This window comes from Phoca vitulina, unplaced genomic scaffold (assembly GCF_004348235.1).
Source record: "Phoca vitulina isolate PV1807 unplaced genomic scaffold, GSC_HSeal_1.0 scaffold34, whole genome shotgun sequence".
Lineage (NCBI taxonomy): Eukaryota > Metazoa > Chordata > Mammalia > Carnivora > Phocidae > Phoca > Phoca vitulina.
The window spans coordinates 5,868,865-5,887,710 of NW_022589737.1; the positions used below are offsets into that span (position 1 = coordinate 5,868,865).

Here is an 18,846-nt window from a genome sequence, read left to right on the forward strand (position 1 = left end):
TTGTTTCTTCCCAAGGGCAAATAAAAAAGTTTAGTTATAAGACAGCTTAAATCTAGATTTAGGAAAAAAAATCTCATGCTGCAGGTCAATAATTTTGCTAGTTATACTCAAGTTATATGCTCAAATAACAATATTTTACATCTCAGTCTGAAGCATTTGCGTATGTGTGTGTATATATATTCATCAAATGTTCATCAAAATGTTGCTTCCAGAATTAAGGGATAGTCTGCACCCTAAAATACAGAAGTTCATTGCAACCTTCCAGATGAGTTTTCCAACTTGAAAAAACTTAAGATCTTGTCTTCTATAGAGGAGGCAATGTAAACATTTTGGACGAAAGAGAATTTCTATAACAAGTGATGTGATTCTGGGGTTTTGCATACATATACAAAACAGTAATGGAGACTTTCTAACTTGAAAAAGCTATGAAGAAGAGAAGAGATCATGGAAATTTCATATATACACTATATATCTAATATGTATAATATTAAGAGGTAGAATCTGAAAGGAAAGACCACTGCATGGATAGCATGCCTGTTTTAGTAGCCTGAGTTCTTCCTGATATGAGGGCTGTGTAATTATTTTGGGAAGTGATTCCAACGAACAGGAGTTGGGTTGGGACTACGACACTGAATAGGGAAAGAAGGAAAGACAGGATGTATGACTGAGCTGGTCGCTGTTGTGGGTGACTGAGACTCCGTCCTTTGGGGGAAGCTTCTGAGAAACTGTAGAATGATCCTCAGACCCTTCTGCCTTAAAACCAGAGGTAGAGTAGCTTATCTATTGGCTCCCGTGTCCATTGATCCAAGTTGCCCCGTGGGGTACTACCTCCCTCACTTCCAGGTTTGCCCATATGTCAGATGACTAGTGAGTTCCAGTGGGTGAAGAAAAGTCCCAGAGAGGAAAGTGAGACATACCAGCTACTGTCAAGTTCAGCCTGCATTCCTCTCTAAACCATGCCATTTATTTATCATGTCACGTAAAGACCAGCTAAGGTCTTTATCTGGAGCAGCTTCTCAGTTCAAGGGTCAATTGCTCATAAAGCTATGGGCTGCCTGGAGGAAGCACAAATAATATGGAGAGTAAGCTAAAATTAGCGCAAATGAGATGGCCTTTGTCAAAGGTGACTCCCGCTCCCTCCCATTTTTTCTGGCTGTCCTTTATTTAGTATGCTTTGTGTACCAGACACTGCATCAAGCACTTCACAAGGATTACCTACTTCGTTCAATCCTTACAAAGTGGATATTGTTACCCTTCCCTATGAGGGTTGGTTGGCAGAAACAGATGTTGTGGATCACTATCTCAGTGCATCCGTGCCTGCTGCCAAAGGAGTGAGAGGCTTAGGCATTTGATAAATATTAGGACAGTGATTATTTTCACTAAGGCTTGGAAAAGGCCTAGCCAACCCCCATCATTCTGTCTCTTGACTCTGCTTTATTTTTCTTTTGACCATATTATTTATTGGTATATCTATTTGCTTATTGTTGGTCTCCTGCTACTAGAATGTAAGCTCCTTTGGATTTGGGACTTTATCTGTTTTGTTAGAATAATGTCCGGAACAGGGGATGTAGTCAATAATTATTTACCACTGAATGTAAAAAGGAAAATGGACTTTCACTGGTATGGGTGCAGTGAAGTTTGTTATGTTAAGAACATTTTGATAATGGAATGCTTGGGTGGCTCAGTCTTCTGTCTTTGGCTCAGGTCGTGATCCCAGGGTCCTGGGATTGAGTCCCACATGGGGCTCTCTGCTCAGCAGGGAGCCTGCTTCTCCCTCTGCCTGCTGCTTCTCCTGCTTGTGCATAAATAAAATCTCTTTTTAAAAAGAAATTTTTGATAAAATTGGTGATAGACACTGGTATAGGTAAGGGTCGAATTGCTCAGTTTCAGTGAGCAGGTATAGAGCTCAGTTGGAAGCCCATTGAATATGGAGTCAGTGATAAAGATATACAAAGAAAAGGAATGAAAAAGGAAAAGATGGGTAGAGATTCATTCAAATTACTCCGTCTATCAGTATTTATTGGGCACTATCTGTCCCAGTACATACTAGAGGACACACTGGTTTGATTCAATGTGATAAAATGTAGAGGAAAGAGCAAAGCGGGATCAGAAACTGAAAAAATTTAGAAGAAACAGGACTGAAGAAGGCTCTCTGTAGGATATGGGTAAGGGCCTGGCCTTCTCTCTGAAGCATCTGTGTGAGTGATTTGTGGTATGTGTTAGGGAAAAGGATTACAGGAAGTTTCACACTAGAGAGACCTGGAGAGAATTTGACTCTGTTGCCAAGTTTTCAGAGTCAAAAAGGGCAAAGCTAATGTTTTCTACTGATGCAGGTCATCAAATGTCATCCAGAAATGGAGAGCAGCTTTTATTTAAAAAGAAAGAAAAAGAGAAAGAAAGAAAGAAAGAAAGAAAGAAAGAAAGAAAGAAAGAAGAAAGAAAGAAAGAAAAAGAACAAACGAACAATTATGTAAAAATTAGCTCCCTGAGGGTGAATTTCTGGAACGTGGTAAGGTTTAGAAAAACTGATAGAAAATATAAACAAAACAAATTATCTTGGGCTTGGGGGATGTGGATGGTGGAGATGGGTGCTGTGTATTCAGCTAGTAGTTGAACCAGAACTCTTTGTCCAGTGAATTACTGTTTTCTCCATCAAGGATGAACTGTCAGCCAGACCTGCAAAGGGTTCAAGGAGCCCAACGGTCCCAAGAAGAAATTTGCCTACTATACCGTCTTTGTCTCAAAGTCTCTCTTCTACTGTTGTCTACAGGGTTGCATTTCTTTGTCTGTGGGGCAGGGTGTGGCTGGGGCCTGGACGCTGGAATCAGAAGAGACATTCCTGACTCCCACACAGCCATGTTCCTTCCCTTTCTTTTGGTGGCAGAACTCTAGGGGACCAAATCCCAGGCTGGCATTTCTGGCCTTGCCTAAAACTCTCTGTGCTGTTCTAAAAAATAATATCACTGTTATGTAAGTGATATAAGTCAAGCCAGGAACATGCAGCCCAGGGAAGAAGTACATTTTATGTTTTGATTTCTTCTTTTCTCTTGGCAAAAACTTGTTGTTCCCATCCATGCTAGGGCAGAACTGAAGTCCACTTGGTGTGGAATGGGGAGGGGACCATCCTGCTTGACCGCATTTTAGCCTGGTGCCTGTTCCAGATACCCTGCTGGTTACAGAGAAGCCACTGTGGGAAAACACAGTGTGGGTAAGCCTGGGCTTGCACAAAGGAGGTGCTCCAGCCCCCACACCAGCTCCCATGGATTTTTAGCCAGGGTCAGATCTCCTTAGTGACCTGGATTATAGATTTGATGAGACCTCACTGGATCACACGGTGCATAAAGGCCTGAGTTAGGGGTGAATCTAAATTGAGGGAATAGTTTTTGCCTAATAGAGGTTACATATATTATTGAACAGGTTATGAAACAGGTTATGGGACAAACCGTCTTCCAACCACCCAGGCTGGAAAAATTAGAGTCATTTAAAAATTTCTCCCCATCCTTTATGCCCTAGATAGAAGCAGTCTCCAAATCCCAGTCAAGGATCCCAGTGGTCCCAAGAAGAAATGTGCCCACTGTTCCTTCTTCGTCTCAAAGTCTCTCTTCTACTGTTGTCTACAGGGTTGCATTTCCTTGTCTGTGGGGCAGGGTGTGCTTGGGGTCTGGAGGCTGGAATCGGGTTACATGTATTTCTTTAAGACTAATCCCTCCCAGTGATTCCTACTTTTCCTTTCCATGCCCTGCCATCTCCATGGCATAGCTCATGGGCTGGGAGGCAACTGGAGGAAGCTGAGTATGGACTCTGGAGAAAGACATTCGGGATGTGCATTTTGGCTCTGGAATGTGACTTGGACAAACTAAACTCTCTGTCCCACAAGTTATTCTTAGAAAATGGGATTGATAACACTCCTTACTTTGCAGGAATGTGAGGATTAAATGAAATGCATTTATAAAAATGCAGGTGACTAAACAGTATAGTCCCAATTGTTCTTTTAGATGCGGCGATTCGTAGACAAATGTTTATAAGGATATGCACCAAAATGTTAATGGTGTTTTTATATTGGGGTGGTGGGATTTATGGTTTTTTTTTTTTAACTTGCATGTTTGTGATTTCCTATATTTTTAAAATCTCCACAACGAGAACGTATTACTTTTGTACTAAAAATCATACATATGAATTAAAATTCCACCAAACCTTTAAGAACCAGCTGAGATGATACTGGTTTTATTAAAACTTTCCAGATGTTCCTGTTGACAGAGATCCTTTTCTGAGCAAGTTACTGAATCACTTTGAGAGGGAGATGCTCATCTGCAAAATGAGATGTAATAAACTTCAAATGGAAATTATGTATACACCATTAAGTATTTATAATATGCATCTTATAAATATACTCACACATACACACTATTCTCTCTCCCTCCTTCTCTCTCTGGGATTTAGAGATGCCCGAGCAATAGAAAGTGCTTAATAAGTGCACTTTTCTTTTTCTGAATACCAGAAACACTTTGTACCCCTCTTATAGCATTTACTGTATTTTGCTTTGTATTATGGTTATTTGTGAACTTTCTATATCTGCTACTAGATTATAAGCCCAGTGAAGGCAACAGCTACTGTGTTCTATTCATCTTTGACCACACAGGGTTTAATGTCTCTTTCATTGTAGCTGCTAAATATCCTCATCGAATGACTGAATGCCTAGGTAAAGGAAGAGGTCCTAGAAGTATAAAGGCATACCCCTTTAGGGTTTCAGTTATGCACTGTCTGATGCTGGGCCTGCCAGTGTAGTTGCTCAACAAATGTTTGTTGATTGGGTGGGCACACGCAGCAGCAAGGACCCAGCGTTCTTGTGAGGGAAGCCAGAGCCCGGGTGAGTATGCCTGGCCCACTGATGGTGCCGCAGGTGTCTGTGAGGAGGTTCGTTCTTTGAAGTGAATGGAGTTTGAAACTCAGACAGCTGTCCAGGGCCAATCCCTCCACTGCAGGACCTGCCTCTGATTGCTAAGGACAGGGGAGAGGGGACTGCAACTGAAAGAAACAATGAAGGACATGAAGTTGAAAGAGGGCTGGGATGAAAGTCTTAAGAGACTGAGGAGGAGCAGACAGTCCTGCTTTTGTAACAGGTTGTGGGGAGCAATTCTCCTCAGGTTAGACTGCAACATCACTGACATCCATCCCCTGTTGGTGACTTTGGCCCAGAAGGACTTCACCAGGTATTCACAAGCAGAGCCAAGACACCTTCATGGAGCTTTACAAACTTAGGGCAGAAGAGAAAGAAAATAAACGGGCCCCATAGTAGCTGAGAGGGCCAGGGAATACAGCAGTAAGCAAGCACTTTCTAAGGACTTCCATAACCAGTTATACAGGACTTTTCATTATAAATGGAGATTTTGACAGGTTAAATAGAAGTGGGCAGAGCCTGAGTAATGCTGGTTATCCTATTGCTATGGTGCTCTTTTCCCCTTGGCTAATGCAAGCCAAGAAACAAAAACAAATTTTTATATATATATATATATATATATATAAAATATTATGTGCATTCATGGAGTGAGGAGATAGTCTGAAAGAGAAAAGAAGAAATGCAGAAAGGAAAATGACTCATTGACAGAACAGGTGTGCCAGCTGAGACACAAGACAAAATGGAGTGAAGCCCTAGATCTTACTGTAGTATACCTGGCCACTTATAGCTCAGGAAAACATGGTGGGACAAAACCTCACTATGCTAGGCCAATCAGTGGGCTCCCAGGAGTAGGTGAGACCCTATGTGATGTCAGTGGGGGCAGGACTATTAAGAGGTAGGACTTTGAATGTTCACTGGTATTTTCTCGAACATCCTTTGCCAAAAGTTGTGAATATCAATGCCTATCTATTCTCTGGGATCTTTGTCTTGGGAAGGAAATATCGTATGGGGCTGGTATCTGTATGTATATATACATGTGTGCATGTATATTTATGTACATAGGTAGACCAAGAGCAAATAAAAAATCTTTTAAAATACCTGTTCTGTGTATGACAAAATATTGATGATATACTTGGTAAGACCAGAGAAGAACTAAAAAAAGAATAACTAAAGCAATTAAATATTTGAATAGAACTTCAAGATAGCAATGAAGGAGGTGTTACAGAAGACATAGACAAAAAATATTTTTTGAGAACTTTCCAGATTTCATCACTGGTTCACATATATCATTTCTTCTGATTCTGCGAGAACACTGTGAGGTGGATAGAGTATCATAGTCCCATATTATAGATGAGCAAACACATTGGGAGGGTAAAGGGATTGTTGAGAGTAAGTGGCAGGTGGAGAACTGAACCTAGGTTTGTAGACTCAAAATCTCTTGCTCTTGTGCTATTGCACTAATAAGCAGTGACATTTTCTACCTTATCTCTCATTTTATCTTTTTTATATAGAACATTTTATATCTTATATACATTATATATTTTAGATATCACCATTCTATCAAAAAATCTGGGTGTTATTCTGATAGGAATAGAAAGTCCACTTTTCCTGAGAATGGCATTTATTGATGCATAGCCTGTTTCTCTGTGATTTCCAATAAAGCTTACGGACATAAAGTTTTTCAAGAATATTACTGGGAATAAATTTAAGGTGATATTTTAGTTGTTATTCTGAACACCCTGTGTCCACTTTGACTTTGTGTCCCACTGATGACACCTACCACTTCCCTTGGAAGTTTAGAAGACACCTGACTCCCTGGTGTAGAGGCGGGGGGCACTTCTGGAAGGTGGTGGAAGAAAACTTTTAAAAAAGCTTGGGTGGTGCTCGCTTTGACAGCATATTTACTAAAATTGGAATGATGCAGAGAAGATTAGTGTGGCCCCTGCACAAGGATGACACGTAAATTCGTGAAGCATTCCATATTAAAAAAAAAAAAAAAAGAAAGCTTGGGTGGCTGTGCTGGGCATGGAGATGCAAGGGAGGATTTGTTGCCCTCGGTTCTGGGAATGATGTCAATAGACAGCCTCCAGCCCTTAGCCCCTTTGGGAGTTGCCTCACCCGCGGGCACACATTCCAAGGGATTGCCCACTTCCAATGACCGATCAAGGCAGAGGGTAAAAGTGCAGCTATTTGGGCCCATTCAGGCCAACTCTAAGGGGTTATTTGCTCCAGCATTCCCTGTGGAGTTGACTGAAGCTGCTGGACCTGCATCACAGCCGGTCTTTTCCCTGTGCCCACTCCTGCTTCCTTTCTCTCCCTTCCAGAGATGTGGATCCCAGAGGCATTCCCTGTTTAACACCCTGAATCCTAAACTCTTTCTCAGAGCCTACATCTTGGAGAACTTGAACTGTAACAATTCAATTTATCTGTACTTTCTTTTGGAGCAGGGATAGGTAATTTTCTGTAAAGGGCCAGATAGTAAATATTTCAGCCCTTGCAGTCCAACCCTGGCTTTGTAGTGTGAAAACAGCCATAGATAATATGTGGATAAATGAGCATGGCTGTGTTCCAATAAAACTTTATTTACAAAAAGAAGCGCTTGGCTGGATTTGGCCTGTGGATGTAGTTTGCCAGAGAATTACTGATTACTGAGAATTACTGATTCATTTCAGATGATTGGAGAATTCTGGCGAATTCCTGATTAATTTCTTCATGCCCAATATTGCCTAAGTTACAAAGCAGCTCATTATTGTGCATAGTGAGTGCTGAATGCAGGATAAAGCAGTAAGATACACTCTTAACAGAGCTAACAGCCCACAAATACAGTTTCAACATAAGACAGATTTATGATCTAATGCTAGAAGGTACTTTTAGAGGTTGTCTTCTGCTCTAGGCAGAGCTGTTCCCCTTTAGCCTGGTTCATTAGCAACTTGGCATCCCCTTCTCCGGATCCATGGAGATGGAGAAAGAAGACTCCCAAAGGGAAGAGTGAGGGAAGGAAAGGGCCAAGGCCTCTGCCAGCACTTTTTTTTTTTTTTTAAGATTTTATTTATTTATTTGACAGAGAGAGACAGCGAGAGCAGGAACACAAGCAGGGGGAGTGGGAGAGGGAGAAGCAGGTTTCCTGCCAAGCAGGGAGCCCGATGTGGGACTCGATCCTAGGACCCTGGGATCATGACCTGAGCCTAAGGCAGACGCTTAACGACTGAGCCACCCAGGCGCCCGCTCTGCCAGCACTTTTGCATATGTTATTTCTCTTCTTTCACACAAACTGTGTGTATTTGTGTCCCCGTTTTGCATAGAAAGTGATTGCCTCAGAGAAGGTAAGGAGGCTGCTCTGCAGAGCTTGTAAACATTGGAACTGATTTTAAACCCAGGTATGTGGGACTCGAGAGACCATGCCCTTTCCAGTCCTCCAGGCTGACCTGTCAGCTTGGCCTTGGATTGGAGATAGTTCTTCTTTAAACCTGATCATTTCTGCCTGAGAGGGCTTGGCACAAAGAACTGGATCCTAGACCAGCTTTCATGGCTCTGTTCCTGGGTTTCATTGGAGGCTGAGTTTCCACATTTTTGCCATTAGCCAGCTCTGGGCCATGGCATCTGATGAGTTGAAGCTGTTGGATGCCTGGGCCCAGCTGGTTGGTGCTGGCTTTGAAGTTCACTTTCAATCCTTGCAGGTATGAGCATGGTGGGGGCCCTGCACCAAGTCCTATCACCTTCCTTCTGTCAGGCAACTGTCATCACCCCACAGAGCTTTTATTCACAGCCTGTTGTCAGGAAGCTGGCCAATTCCTTGGGAAGGTGAGAGAGGAAATTAGGAGGCTGGGGGCTGGGAGGAATCATGCTATCGTTATGCTCTTACCTTAGGGCTGATGGAAATAACACTGCTCTGGCACCTGGAGAGCTGGCTGGAGCCCAGGCTCTGCTGCACGTAAGCAGCGTGGTCCTGGGTGAGTCCTGTAATGTCTTTGAACTGCTCTTCTCACCCGTGTAAGAAGGATAAATATTCTAGCTTGCCTACCTACTGCATGGCGCAGTTGTAAGGATCAACTTGAGTGACACATGAGAGAAAGCAGCTGGAGAAGAAGCCAAGGGCATAGTCCAGTGGTTCTCACATGTCAGTGTACGTTAGAACCACCTGAAGGGCTTGTTAAAACAAGAGTCCTGGGGCTACTCTCAGAGTTTCTAACTCAGTAGACCTATGGTGGGGCCTGGGACTTTGCATTTCTAACAAGTTCCTTACTCATCCTCCAAGACCTTTTTCAAGTTTTTTTTCCCATGAAACCTTTCTTTGGTAACGCAGGTCTGGCTGGTCTCACCTCTGAACTTTGAAACTGGGCTGTCCCATGGTTTGTACTCCTGTGTAATGGCACCCATGATGAGCACAGTGGTGGCTGCCTGGAGTGCTCTCTTGGGCAGGTTGCTGGAGCCACATCCTAGCTCAGGGCAGAGTGCTGGCACTTATTCACATAGGTGTGGACAGGGAGGTGGCGGTGTGCATAATAGATATTTGTCATCCCTGGCTTAAGAGACTCTACTGTATTTTCTGTGTGCTAGGCTTGCCTTTACAATTAAATTATACACTTCTTGATGACAGATACAATGTCTTTTACTGCTGTCTCTTCTGTTGTACTTGGCTTAGAACAAATCACCCTGAGCTCTGAGTTCCCTGAGCACAGGGCCATCTGTGTCCTGTTCGTTTTGACTTCTGAAGACTAGCACAGTGCTGCTAGGCATGGCAGTGGCTGCAAATATTCTTTGCTCAGTCAAATAATACTTTTCGAATACTGGAAGAATATTTCTCAAGTTTTTGTTCTGGTCACAAATCTAACAACTACAGACATGAAGCACTTTCAACTTAATCTACGTTATTGACATGCTCTGCACTATTTCCTTAAGCCTAGGCAATCAAGAAACCAGTAAGTCAAGCCTTGATTTGCAGTGTTTGTCCATTTTTGTGGTGAAGGTACTTCCGCCCTGTTAATTTCAAGCTCCCAGGTTGATACCACTGAATACAGAGCTGGGAAGAGGTGCACAGCAGCATCCTTCTCTACAGTTTTTCCACCATGCACATACAGTAGATGGAAATAAACTCAAAGCAAAAGTGACTGTAAACTTATTAGGAAGTGATGGGTTTTGAGTATTTATTACCTTTTACAAATATTATTGACTTGTTCATAAGTTTGCATGATTTAATTATTAATAATGGCCGTGTTTAACACCTGGTTTGTACAATTCCTGAAGCTTTAACAACTGGTTCGCATGAAGTTTTCTTTAGCACACCACTGGATGAATTGGTATAGATCTGCAGAAGTTAGAATTTTTTTAGTTGCAAGTCATAAAATCTTAACCTAAATTGCCAAGAGAGATAATTTTGCCTTACAAAATTTAAAGCATATAGAAGGGTAAGGTCAGTCTGGTGTCAGGCCAGGTGTCATTAGGACCTATTCTCTCTTTCTGTCCTCTATGTGGTGTCAAGATGCTTGCCTACAGCTCAGGCCTCATTGTCCAAGGTTTCAGTCATCCAGAGGAGCAAAGACTTGGCCCATTGGCTCTGATTATGTTCTATGTTTGGCTCTGAACCAGGCACCGGAGTGGGGGAAGTGTGAGGCTCTCTGCCACAGTCTGATTTATCTCCCTTCACCATCAGTTCATATGTTGAAACTTTAACCTCTAGTATGATGGTATTTGGAGATAGGGGCCTTTGGGAGGTAGTTAAATTTAGATGTGGCCACGAGGATAGGGTCCTCATGATGAGATTAGTGCCTTTATAAGAAGAGACCAGAGAGCTTCCTCTTTCTGCCATCTAAAGATGTAATGAGAAGGCAGCCATCTGCAAGCCAAGAGGAGAGGCCTCATGGGGAACCAAACTGATTGGCATCTTGATCTTGGGCTTCCCAGCCTCCAGACTGTAAGAAATAAGTTCTCATTGCTTAAGCCACTCAATCTATGGTATTTTGTTATGGAACCCCAGACCGACTAAGACTCTCCTTCTCCAGGCTCCCCCTGGCAGTTTCACCCAAGCATGTGGACTGAGAGTGGAGAGGGGTTTCCTCATAGGAAATTCCAGGTATCATTACTGGAAGGGTGGTTGGAAGCAGACAGCAAAGCAAACATCCATTGTAAGCTCTCTCTGTCTCTGGACAGAAGGAATAGTTTCTTGGCTCAGAGGGTGCAGGTATCAGGGTAGCCTTTCTGGAAAAATGATTGGATCACTCCTTTTGTGTACAAGTGGGAAAAATGGGAAAGGAAAGAATGGAAACCTGAGGGGGAGCCACAGTCCAAGCAGCTCCATGATTTGTGGGCTTGCTTTTGATGGAGTTTAGGGCAGGCCACTGGAGAATGTGTCACTTCGGCATGTGGATTATTTCAAGCTGGACAGTCAAGGCCTAAAAGACTCAGGAAGAGCTTTTTACCTCTCCCTTAACCACCTAAAAGAATTTAGTTGGGGGTTCTGGTCCCAGAGAGGGTTATCACCAGAGATAACCACGAGGAGTCCGGGCTAGGTGTGGTAGGCTAGGAGGAGTTTGGAGAGGCCTGTTTGTTAAGATTCCTCTCTCTGTTCCATTGTCTGTGCATGGCAAAATAAACTTTTTTAATTTTTTTAACCAAACATTTGCTCTTCCCATCTTCCTGTGGATCGTCTTCATTCCCTTTGAAGCCCAAGATCCCTTCCTCCTTCTTAGCTCAGGATGACATATAAACCTCAATTTTTGACTGTCTTTTAGCCTCATAGCTTCAGGGTTCCTGTATGTAGAAAATTAAATTTATTTGTTTTTCTCCTGTTTATCTGTCTTATCTCAATTTAATTATTAGACCAGCCAAAGAACCTAGAAGGGAAAAAAAGGGAAAGTGTTCCTCTCCCACACCTCCCACCAGGGGAGCATGGCAAGATGTTTGTGGCAAAAAGGACTACTGAGAATTTTGTTCCATGAGTCCCAGGGTTCAAACTTTAGCTACTTGGGTGAGAAGACTGTGCCCAGGAATGGAAGCTCTGAAAAGAAGTATCTTCACTGGGGAAGTATCTTGCTGATACTAGGAGCATCTTGCTGGGGGTTTGGTGTGAATTCTGAACTGACCAGCCATCACAACACTCCTAAAGACCTATCACTATTAGATCAAGAGAAGGCCCTTAAATTTGGTGTGTGAAGTTATGTAGGTGCCCAGAAAAATGAGTGCAATGTGAAGGTCACAGCTGATATCTCCACTAGGAAATTTTGGAAGAAAAAGAGCTGGGGTTAGCAGTGGGCAGGTATGGATGCAGTCTTTTATATGAACTTCTAAGGAGGCGAAATGGAGAGAAACTGAATGGAACCAGATGTTGATGTATCTGTTCCAACCTAACAACTTGGTTCTTCAGGGTCAGTCAGGGCCATGGGTACAGGAGAGAATGCCAGGCTTTCTGGCCAGGAGCAATTCCAAAATTCTCTCTATCCCTGGAGGTCAACAAGACATTGACCTGGGTTAGCCCTGTACTTTGGAGTTTTTGTGCAGTACAGTGGGGCCAGGAGAAACCTGCCATATGCATATAGGATATTACAATACAGCGAGAATCTCCTATATATGCTGAGCACTGTGCCAGATGTTATTACACACACACCAGCTTGTTTGATTCCCTCAACTACTCTGTATTACAATCAGTTGTCCTCATTTGCAGAAGAGGAAACAGGCTCAGAGGCCACAGTTACATAGCTAGTAAGTGGCATTGCTAAGCTCTAACCCAGTTCTTTCTGACTTCAATGGCAATGTTGATTTCCTCCATTTGATGATGAGCTATAGATGTAGCAGCCTTTGGTTGAGCACTAATCATAAATGCAATCATCACTTTAGCTGTTCTTGAGGGCAGGGTTGTGTCTCATTCACAATCATACCCCCAGTGGCTAGTGGTGAAAGTTAAGAAAATACAAGATTACATATACTTTTCTTAATGACCCTTGGCATAGGTGTTTAAAAAATTCCACTTTAGAAAAGAGGAAACTGAACTTCAGAGAATTTAGAAACTTTTTCTAAGTTCTCAGAGACTGTTATTCAAACTCAGGTCTGTGTGAATTCAAAACTGATGATCTTTACATTCCTTGGTATGTCTCCCCCATTGACCTGCCTTGTGCTACTCAGCTTCTCTCCGCACTGGGTAGATGCAAGTCAATTGTGGATGGAGAGAGAGTGGCAGTGGTGGTGGGATGTGCATCAGTTTGGCATTGAGAGAAGGCAAGAGGTGGACCAGTAAGCTGGATTCAGGCTCAGGCCCTACTCCTCTTTCAGTTGGAGTCCTGCTTAATTTATTCTGATTTCTTTCTTAAGATTTCATTTTTTCCCCCTAAATAGGAGATTTTTTTTTCTACCCTCAGGAACAACAAATATTTCATGTACAGAAAATATTATTCAGAGGCATCTTTGGTTTTTATTTTTATTTTTTTATTTGTTTTTGAAGATTTTATTTATTTATTTGACACAGAGAGAGAGTACAAGCAAGGGGAGCAGCAGAGACAGAGGGAGAAGCAGGCTCCCCACTGAGTAGGGAGCCCGAGGCGGGGCTCGATCCCAGGACCCTGGGATCATGACCTGAGCCAAAGGCAGATGCTTAACTGACTGAGCCACCCAGGCACCCCCATCTTTGGTTTTTAAAAGTTAACATTTAATTTATTAAATTTCTGAATTCAGAAACCTAGTTTTTCCTTAAAGATCAGTTTACAAATCTTATTATTCTATTTACAAGTTTAATAAATATCAATTACTTTTTTTTTTCTTGGTTAAGAGAACATTTATTTACCATTACAGGCAGACCCACTTGCTATGATACCACCACTCCCCACATTCGTTACAGATCACATAGGTCATCATCTCTTCATCTGGATTTGAATTCCGCACCCAACTTGGCAGGAAAAGCGTTCCTCTGGCGATTACAGTGACCTTGCAATGGAACTTCTCACAGCGTCTGCATTTTATTTTCTTTGTCTGCGTGCCCTCAGTGGCGTGGGGAAGGTGATGTTCCTGTATGCAAGATTCCGTGTAGGAGGCTCTCAACTGCTTCATTTCCTTGCTTGCCATCTCCATCACCGTCATTTCGGCGAATTCTCTCAGAGACGTGGTCCTAGAGAGCAAGTTCTGTTGTAAATGAGAATTTTTGGGGTTCCTCAGATTGGCAACTTTGCTTCTAACACAAGTTTTGTACTTTTTGAGGTTCTTCAAATGAAGGGTAAAAATGTGCCCTTCAATTTCTCTTGCAGTTTTGCCACAAATCAGCTTTGGACTGCTCTGTGCAAGAACTCATTAAAGCTTCATAAAGAAGTTCTGTGCATTTAGCTCTCACAGGTACTGTGGGATCCAGCGACTCACTGGATCTCTGGTCAGTGGATTTTGGGTCACCACTCCTGAAATGCTCCTCCCTGGGCTCCATGTGACTTGTGCCATTTTCAGGCACAAGTGTTTCAATGGCTCTTGCAACATCGTGGGGTGATGAATTAGAACTGGAGCCGCCTGATATCTCATCCTGACTTGGGTCATGAGAAAGTCCGCAGTTTTCTTCATTTCTGCCCGTAGGGAATGATTTAGGGCTGTCCCTTGGTTTGAAGTGGAGATCCTTATAAAGAGCTTTCCATTCTGACAGCAAACACTTGCCTTTCTTTTTCAAAGCCACCGTAGGATAGTTTTTGAGGACTCTGTACACCGCCCTGACCATGACGGTCTCCTGGAGATGCTCTTTAGTCACATGAAGAGTCTCCAGCTCAGTAAGGTGGTTGCCAAGATCTTCAAAATTCCTTTTAGACATCAGTTGCTCAATAAGGGATGTTTTGGCAGCTACCTGCTTCTGGTCAGACATCTTTACAGCTCTTAACAGCAGAAGGCAATGTACATTTATTGAAGTCCATGTGCCATACACATTCATGTCATCTCCATCCTCACAATGAGCCCGAGTCAAGTATATGACTTATCTCCATCTTACAGATGAGGAAACTGAGAAGAGCAGGAGCTCGGGAATCTCGGGAGACCTCCACGTTGAGAAACGTCAATTATTTTTAAGGAAGCCTTTGATTAATAATTAGGCCCATTTATAGGCTTATATACCTCTAAGCTTTTAAACCCCATTTATGAATTGAATATCTTAATCTCATTTGAAATCCTTCAATATCTTGATAAAATAATCTTTCTCAACTTCTAAGTAACTCTTATAAATTTAATAAAATAAACTTACATAGATGGTGATTCTTAAGTATTCTTAGTGGTTCCAATACTGTACATAACCTTAGAAAGATTACACTTAAATATACCAATCAAGATTACTCATACATTTCAAACTGGGTTTTTTAGTGCAGGTAAATTTTATAATAGGCCAAACAACTTCTTTTGAGTATTACAAATACTTATACTACCAAATAGGCACAGATTTATCCTTAATACATAAATATTAATGTTCTAAGTGTGAGTCTCTTAAACATTTTATTCTTAATTCTAAATTTTCCCAGAGTTGAAAGATGCTTATCCACTGAGGAAATAATAATGCCATCCCAAGCAATTTGGGGAGAATTCAGAGATTTTAGGTAGGATTGTACCTGGATTTCTGCCTGCCCTATTTGTAGCCCAAACCTGGACTTCATCCTGTTACAGGTGGTCGGGCTTGCATACAAGGCTGCACAAACTGGTATGGCCACACAGGTACTTACCAGGGTATCACTCTTGCTTACTCTCATTTTATTCCACTAAGCCCTGTCCCACCCAGACTACTCACGGAAGCCTGAAACTGACTCAGGCTGTCACATGACTCGATTTTGCTTTTCTTTGTCTAGGATATATTAATTTCTTTTCCATCTAGCTCCAATGACTTTTGACATTGATGGAATTCTATCTTCTTTCCATATTCTTCCTGACCAGTAGGGCCACACAATTCTAACAGTTATTAAAATGATATCCAATTACATCCTGCAAATCTCACAGCTTCTAAGGTAGAATGCCTGACAATTTTACAAAGGCTTCTATTGTTTAAAAGGTTGTTTTAGAACATAACACTGGTGGAATCCTCAAGGTTTAGAAGAAAGAACAAATATTTTGGGAGCACTTGCTATGAGCCAAGTAATCTATGTACATTATTTTATTTGTCTTCCAACACCCCTTCAAAGTGTTTATTTTTATCCCCATATTCAAATGAGGAAGCTGAGGTCATGGTGTTTCTCAAGCCAAATGACTAATAAATGGTAGAGCTAGGACTAGATTTTAAGACTGTTTGCAAAGTTCAGGATCCTTCCACTATGCTACTTTCCAAGTTTTGAAGGTTTTATTACATGGCTCTCCGAACAGTGGAGTAGTCTCCTCACTTCTGCACCTTGACGACCAAAACCTTCTAGTGTAAACCTGATCTTTCCAGACAACCTCAAGGCTCAAAAGCAGTATCTGTCGCCCTTCTCCTCATACTCCTTAAACCACCAAGATTTAGATTAAGATTTAAGATTTCCAAGGATTTTCATGACAGCAGCAAATTAAGGGCAAGCTCTAAGACACATTACAGTCACAGTCTTGGGCCAATGTTCCAGGGTCCTGAGGGGTTTGCATAATTCAAACCCTGACCTCAACTGATGGTGATGGGGTTCAGGGTTGGTGGCCCCAGAATGTTTCACTTTGGCATATGGATTATTTTGAACTGAAGACAATCAAGGCCCAGCAGACTCAAGAGCTTTTACCTCTACCTTAACTGTTTAAAAGAATTTAAATAGGAAGTCTGTGATGGGAAGAGAGCTATTACCAAAGACAACTTTTTTTTTTTACTTACATGAGAATGACTTCTCCATATGGTATGGCAAACATATGTTTACCAAACATTTGCTCTTCCCATTTTCCTGTGAATTGTCTTCCTCCCCTTTGCAGTCCCAGACCCTTATTTCCCTTCTCCTACTTGGGATGGCATATAAGCCTCTGTTACCTGTCAAGGGAGAGCCTCTCATCTTTGTGGAGCTCCCATTGGTACATAGTTAAAGTTGTTTTTCTCCTGTTAATGTTTTATGTCAAGTTAATTATTAGATCAACCAAAAAATTTGGAAAGGAAGAAAGAAAAGTATTTCTTCCCTGCAGTTTTGGTGCCCAACATAGGGCTGTCCAGGATCTGGCCAGTGCTCACTTCAGGGCTGCTGCAGGGGAGAGATCCTGGGACCTCTGACGGAAGCTGGCAGAAGGTAAGAGTTCTTACCGTCAGTCTCCTGGATCTCTGTCTGCCCGGTCTGTTGGAAGTGAAAAAGGTGAGAATACTTTTCTTTTTCTAAATTTAGATTAGCAGAAAATATTTGGGTGAGCTAGTTACTTGGGTATAGCAATTCTGGTAAAGATTTGTGATGAGTACTTTTGATTTCTATTGATCGCGTTCCTCCCAGAAATGATCATTGTTTTCTTTTGTCTTTGTCTTTTGTGTCATTTGTCAAGAAGAAAAACCACAGGGTAGAATGGAGGCATAGGTCCTATAAGTTTGTTGTTTGAGCCGGCCTCACAGACTGGTGAGTTCATGGTTCTCACCAGAAGGGCATCTGTTTAGATGAACTTTGCTGTGGATCCCCTATGTAAAAACCAGCTGCGTTTTTCCTTTTGTCTTGTTGTATGTCCTAAGAGCTTGGCTTTGTGACGGGTGAGAATATTCTCTCTGGTCTCTGCCATCTGGGAGTGTACATACTGGTGTGCATCTGGTGGCCAGTGAAGTGGACTGGGGTTCTGAGACGTGAAGTCACAAATGGCATTTTTTGTTGTTCAGCTGTGCGAGCTCTCAGGAGAGTTTGTCTTGAGGGGTCCCAGTCCATAAGGGCCTTTGTTGTCTCAACCTTTGTTGTCTTGTTAGTGGTGGAAAAGTCCCATTTCTGTATTGCCTGCCTGATGTCACAGATTAGGTGGTCTATGACTGAAGGTGTCGAAAACCAAACTCTGTGCTTCCGGGCCAAAACTCGAAGATGGAGTTTGGGATAAAGAGGAATGATAGCATTATTGCTTAACTGGGCAAAGGAAGCTGCAACAGGCTTTGGCCTTGAAAACCTGCAGGCCCTCCCAGAGGAAGGGACTGGGGGGCTTTATAGGGAAATATAGGCTTTAGCTGGTTTTAACAGGAATTGTGTATGTGCTACTAGCCTCCTTCATCATGTCTTTAGTGTGGTACCGGGTTCCTGAAACAAAAGGCTAAGAAGGGAGGAGGGGAGGTTTGCGGAAGAGAGGAAAAAGGTTACTTTAAAATCCACCTTCACCGAAGCATTAGTGGGGCCATTTTGATTTTTGTTCAACTTTGTTTTTAAGCGGTTTCAAAGGCATCTCACATTCCCGAGACACTGTTTTCTCTACGCAGTTCTTACCACCAGTGACAACAAAGGCCTTTACTTTCTTAGGCTGACTTTGGGAGTGAACTTTCTGGATCTTGTGAGGACTGCATCTCTTGCACTCTCTTGTGGGACACCTCTTGTGCCCTTGGTTGAGCCATAAAAAGGCTATTGGTTTGAGTTGCTATTGAGATTAATAAACTCGTCAATGGCCAGGGGATGGATCTTTTTTTTTTTAAGATTATTTATTTATTTATTTGAGAGTGTGTGTGTGAGAGAGAGAGAGAGAGAGAGAGAGAAAGGCAGAGGGAGAAGCAGACTCCCCACTGAGCAGGGAGACTGACTTGGGGCTCAATCCCAGGACCCTGAGATCATGACCTGAACCTAAGGCAGATGCTTAACCGACTGAACCACCCAGGCGCCCTGGAATGGATCTTTTGAATTGAGGAATCTTCTATATTTGAAAAAAAAATTTTTTTAAAGAGAGCTCTCATGTTAAACAATCATTTTATTGGTATCTATGGAAAGACTAAATTAAAAAGTGGATACAAAGAAGTATAATGGCTAGCCTTGGGGGCTCCCTTAACAAGGTGAAAGAGCAGAAATTAAACTTAGAACAAAATTATAGTCCACATCCAATGTAAATTCCCCTTTTTAAAGTCTGGCCCCATC

General features: G+C 42.3%; 1 protein-coding gene and 1 non-coding gene across 2 annotated transcripts; one reads left to right on the forward strand and one right to left on the reverse strand.

Moving 5' to 3' along the window:
- The first annotated feature begins 6,777 nt into the window (after positions 1-6,777).
- Positions 6,778-6,884, forward strand: LOC116645929. The gene has a single exon (XR_004302044.1). It is a non-coding gene; the product is annotated as a U6 spliceosomal RNA (small nuclear RNA).
- A 6,785-nt stretch (positions 6,885-13,669) lies between these two features.
- Positions 13,670-14,809, reverse strand: LOC116645796 (transcription elongation factor A N-terminal and central domain-containing protein-like). The gene is given in 2 exon segments (XM_032426207.1): positions 13,670-14,123; positions 14,125-14,809. Coding segments are annotated over 2 exon segments (1,113 nt in total). The 5' UTR covers positions 14,784-14,809.
- Between the last annotated feature and the right edge of the window lie 4,037 nt (positions 14,810-18,846).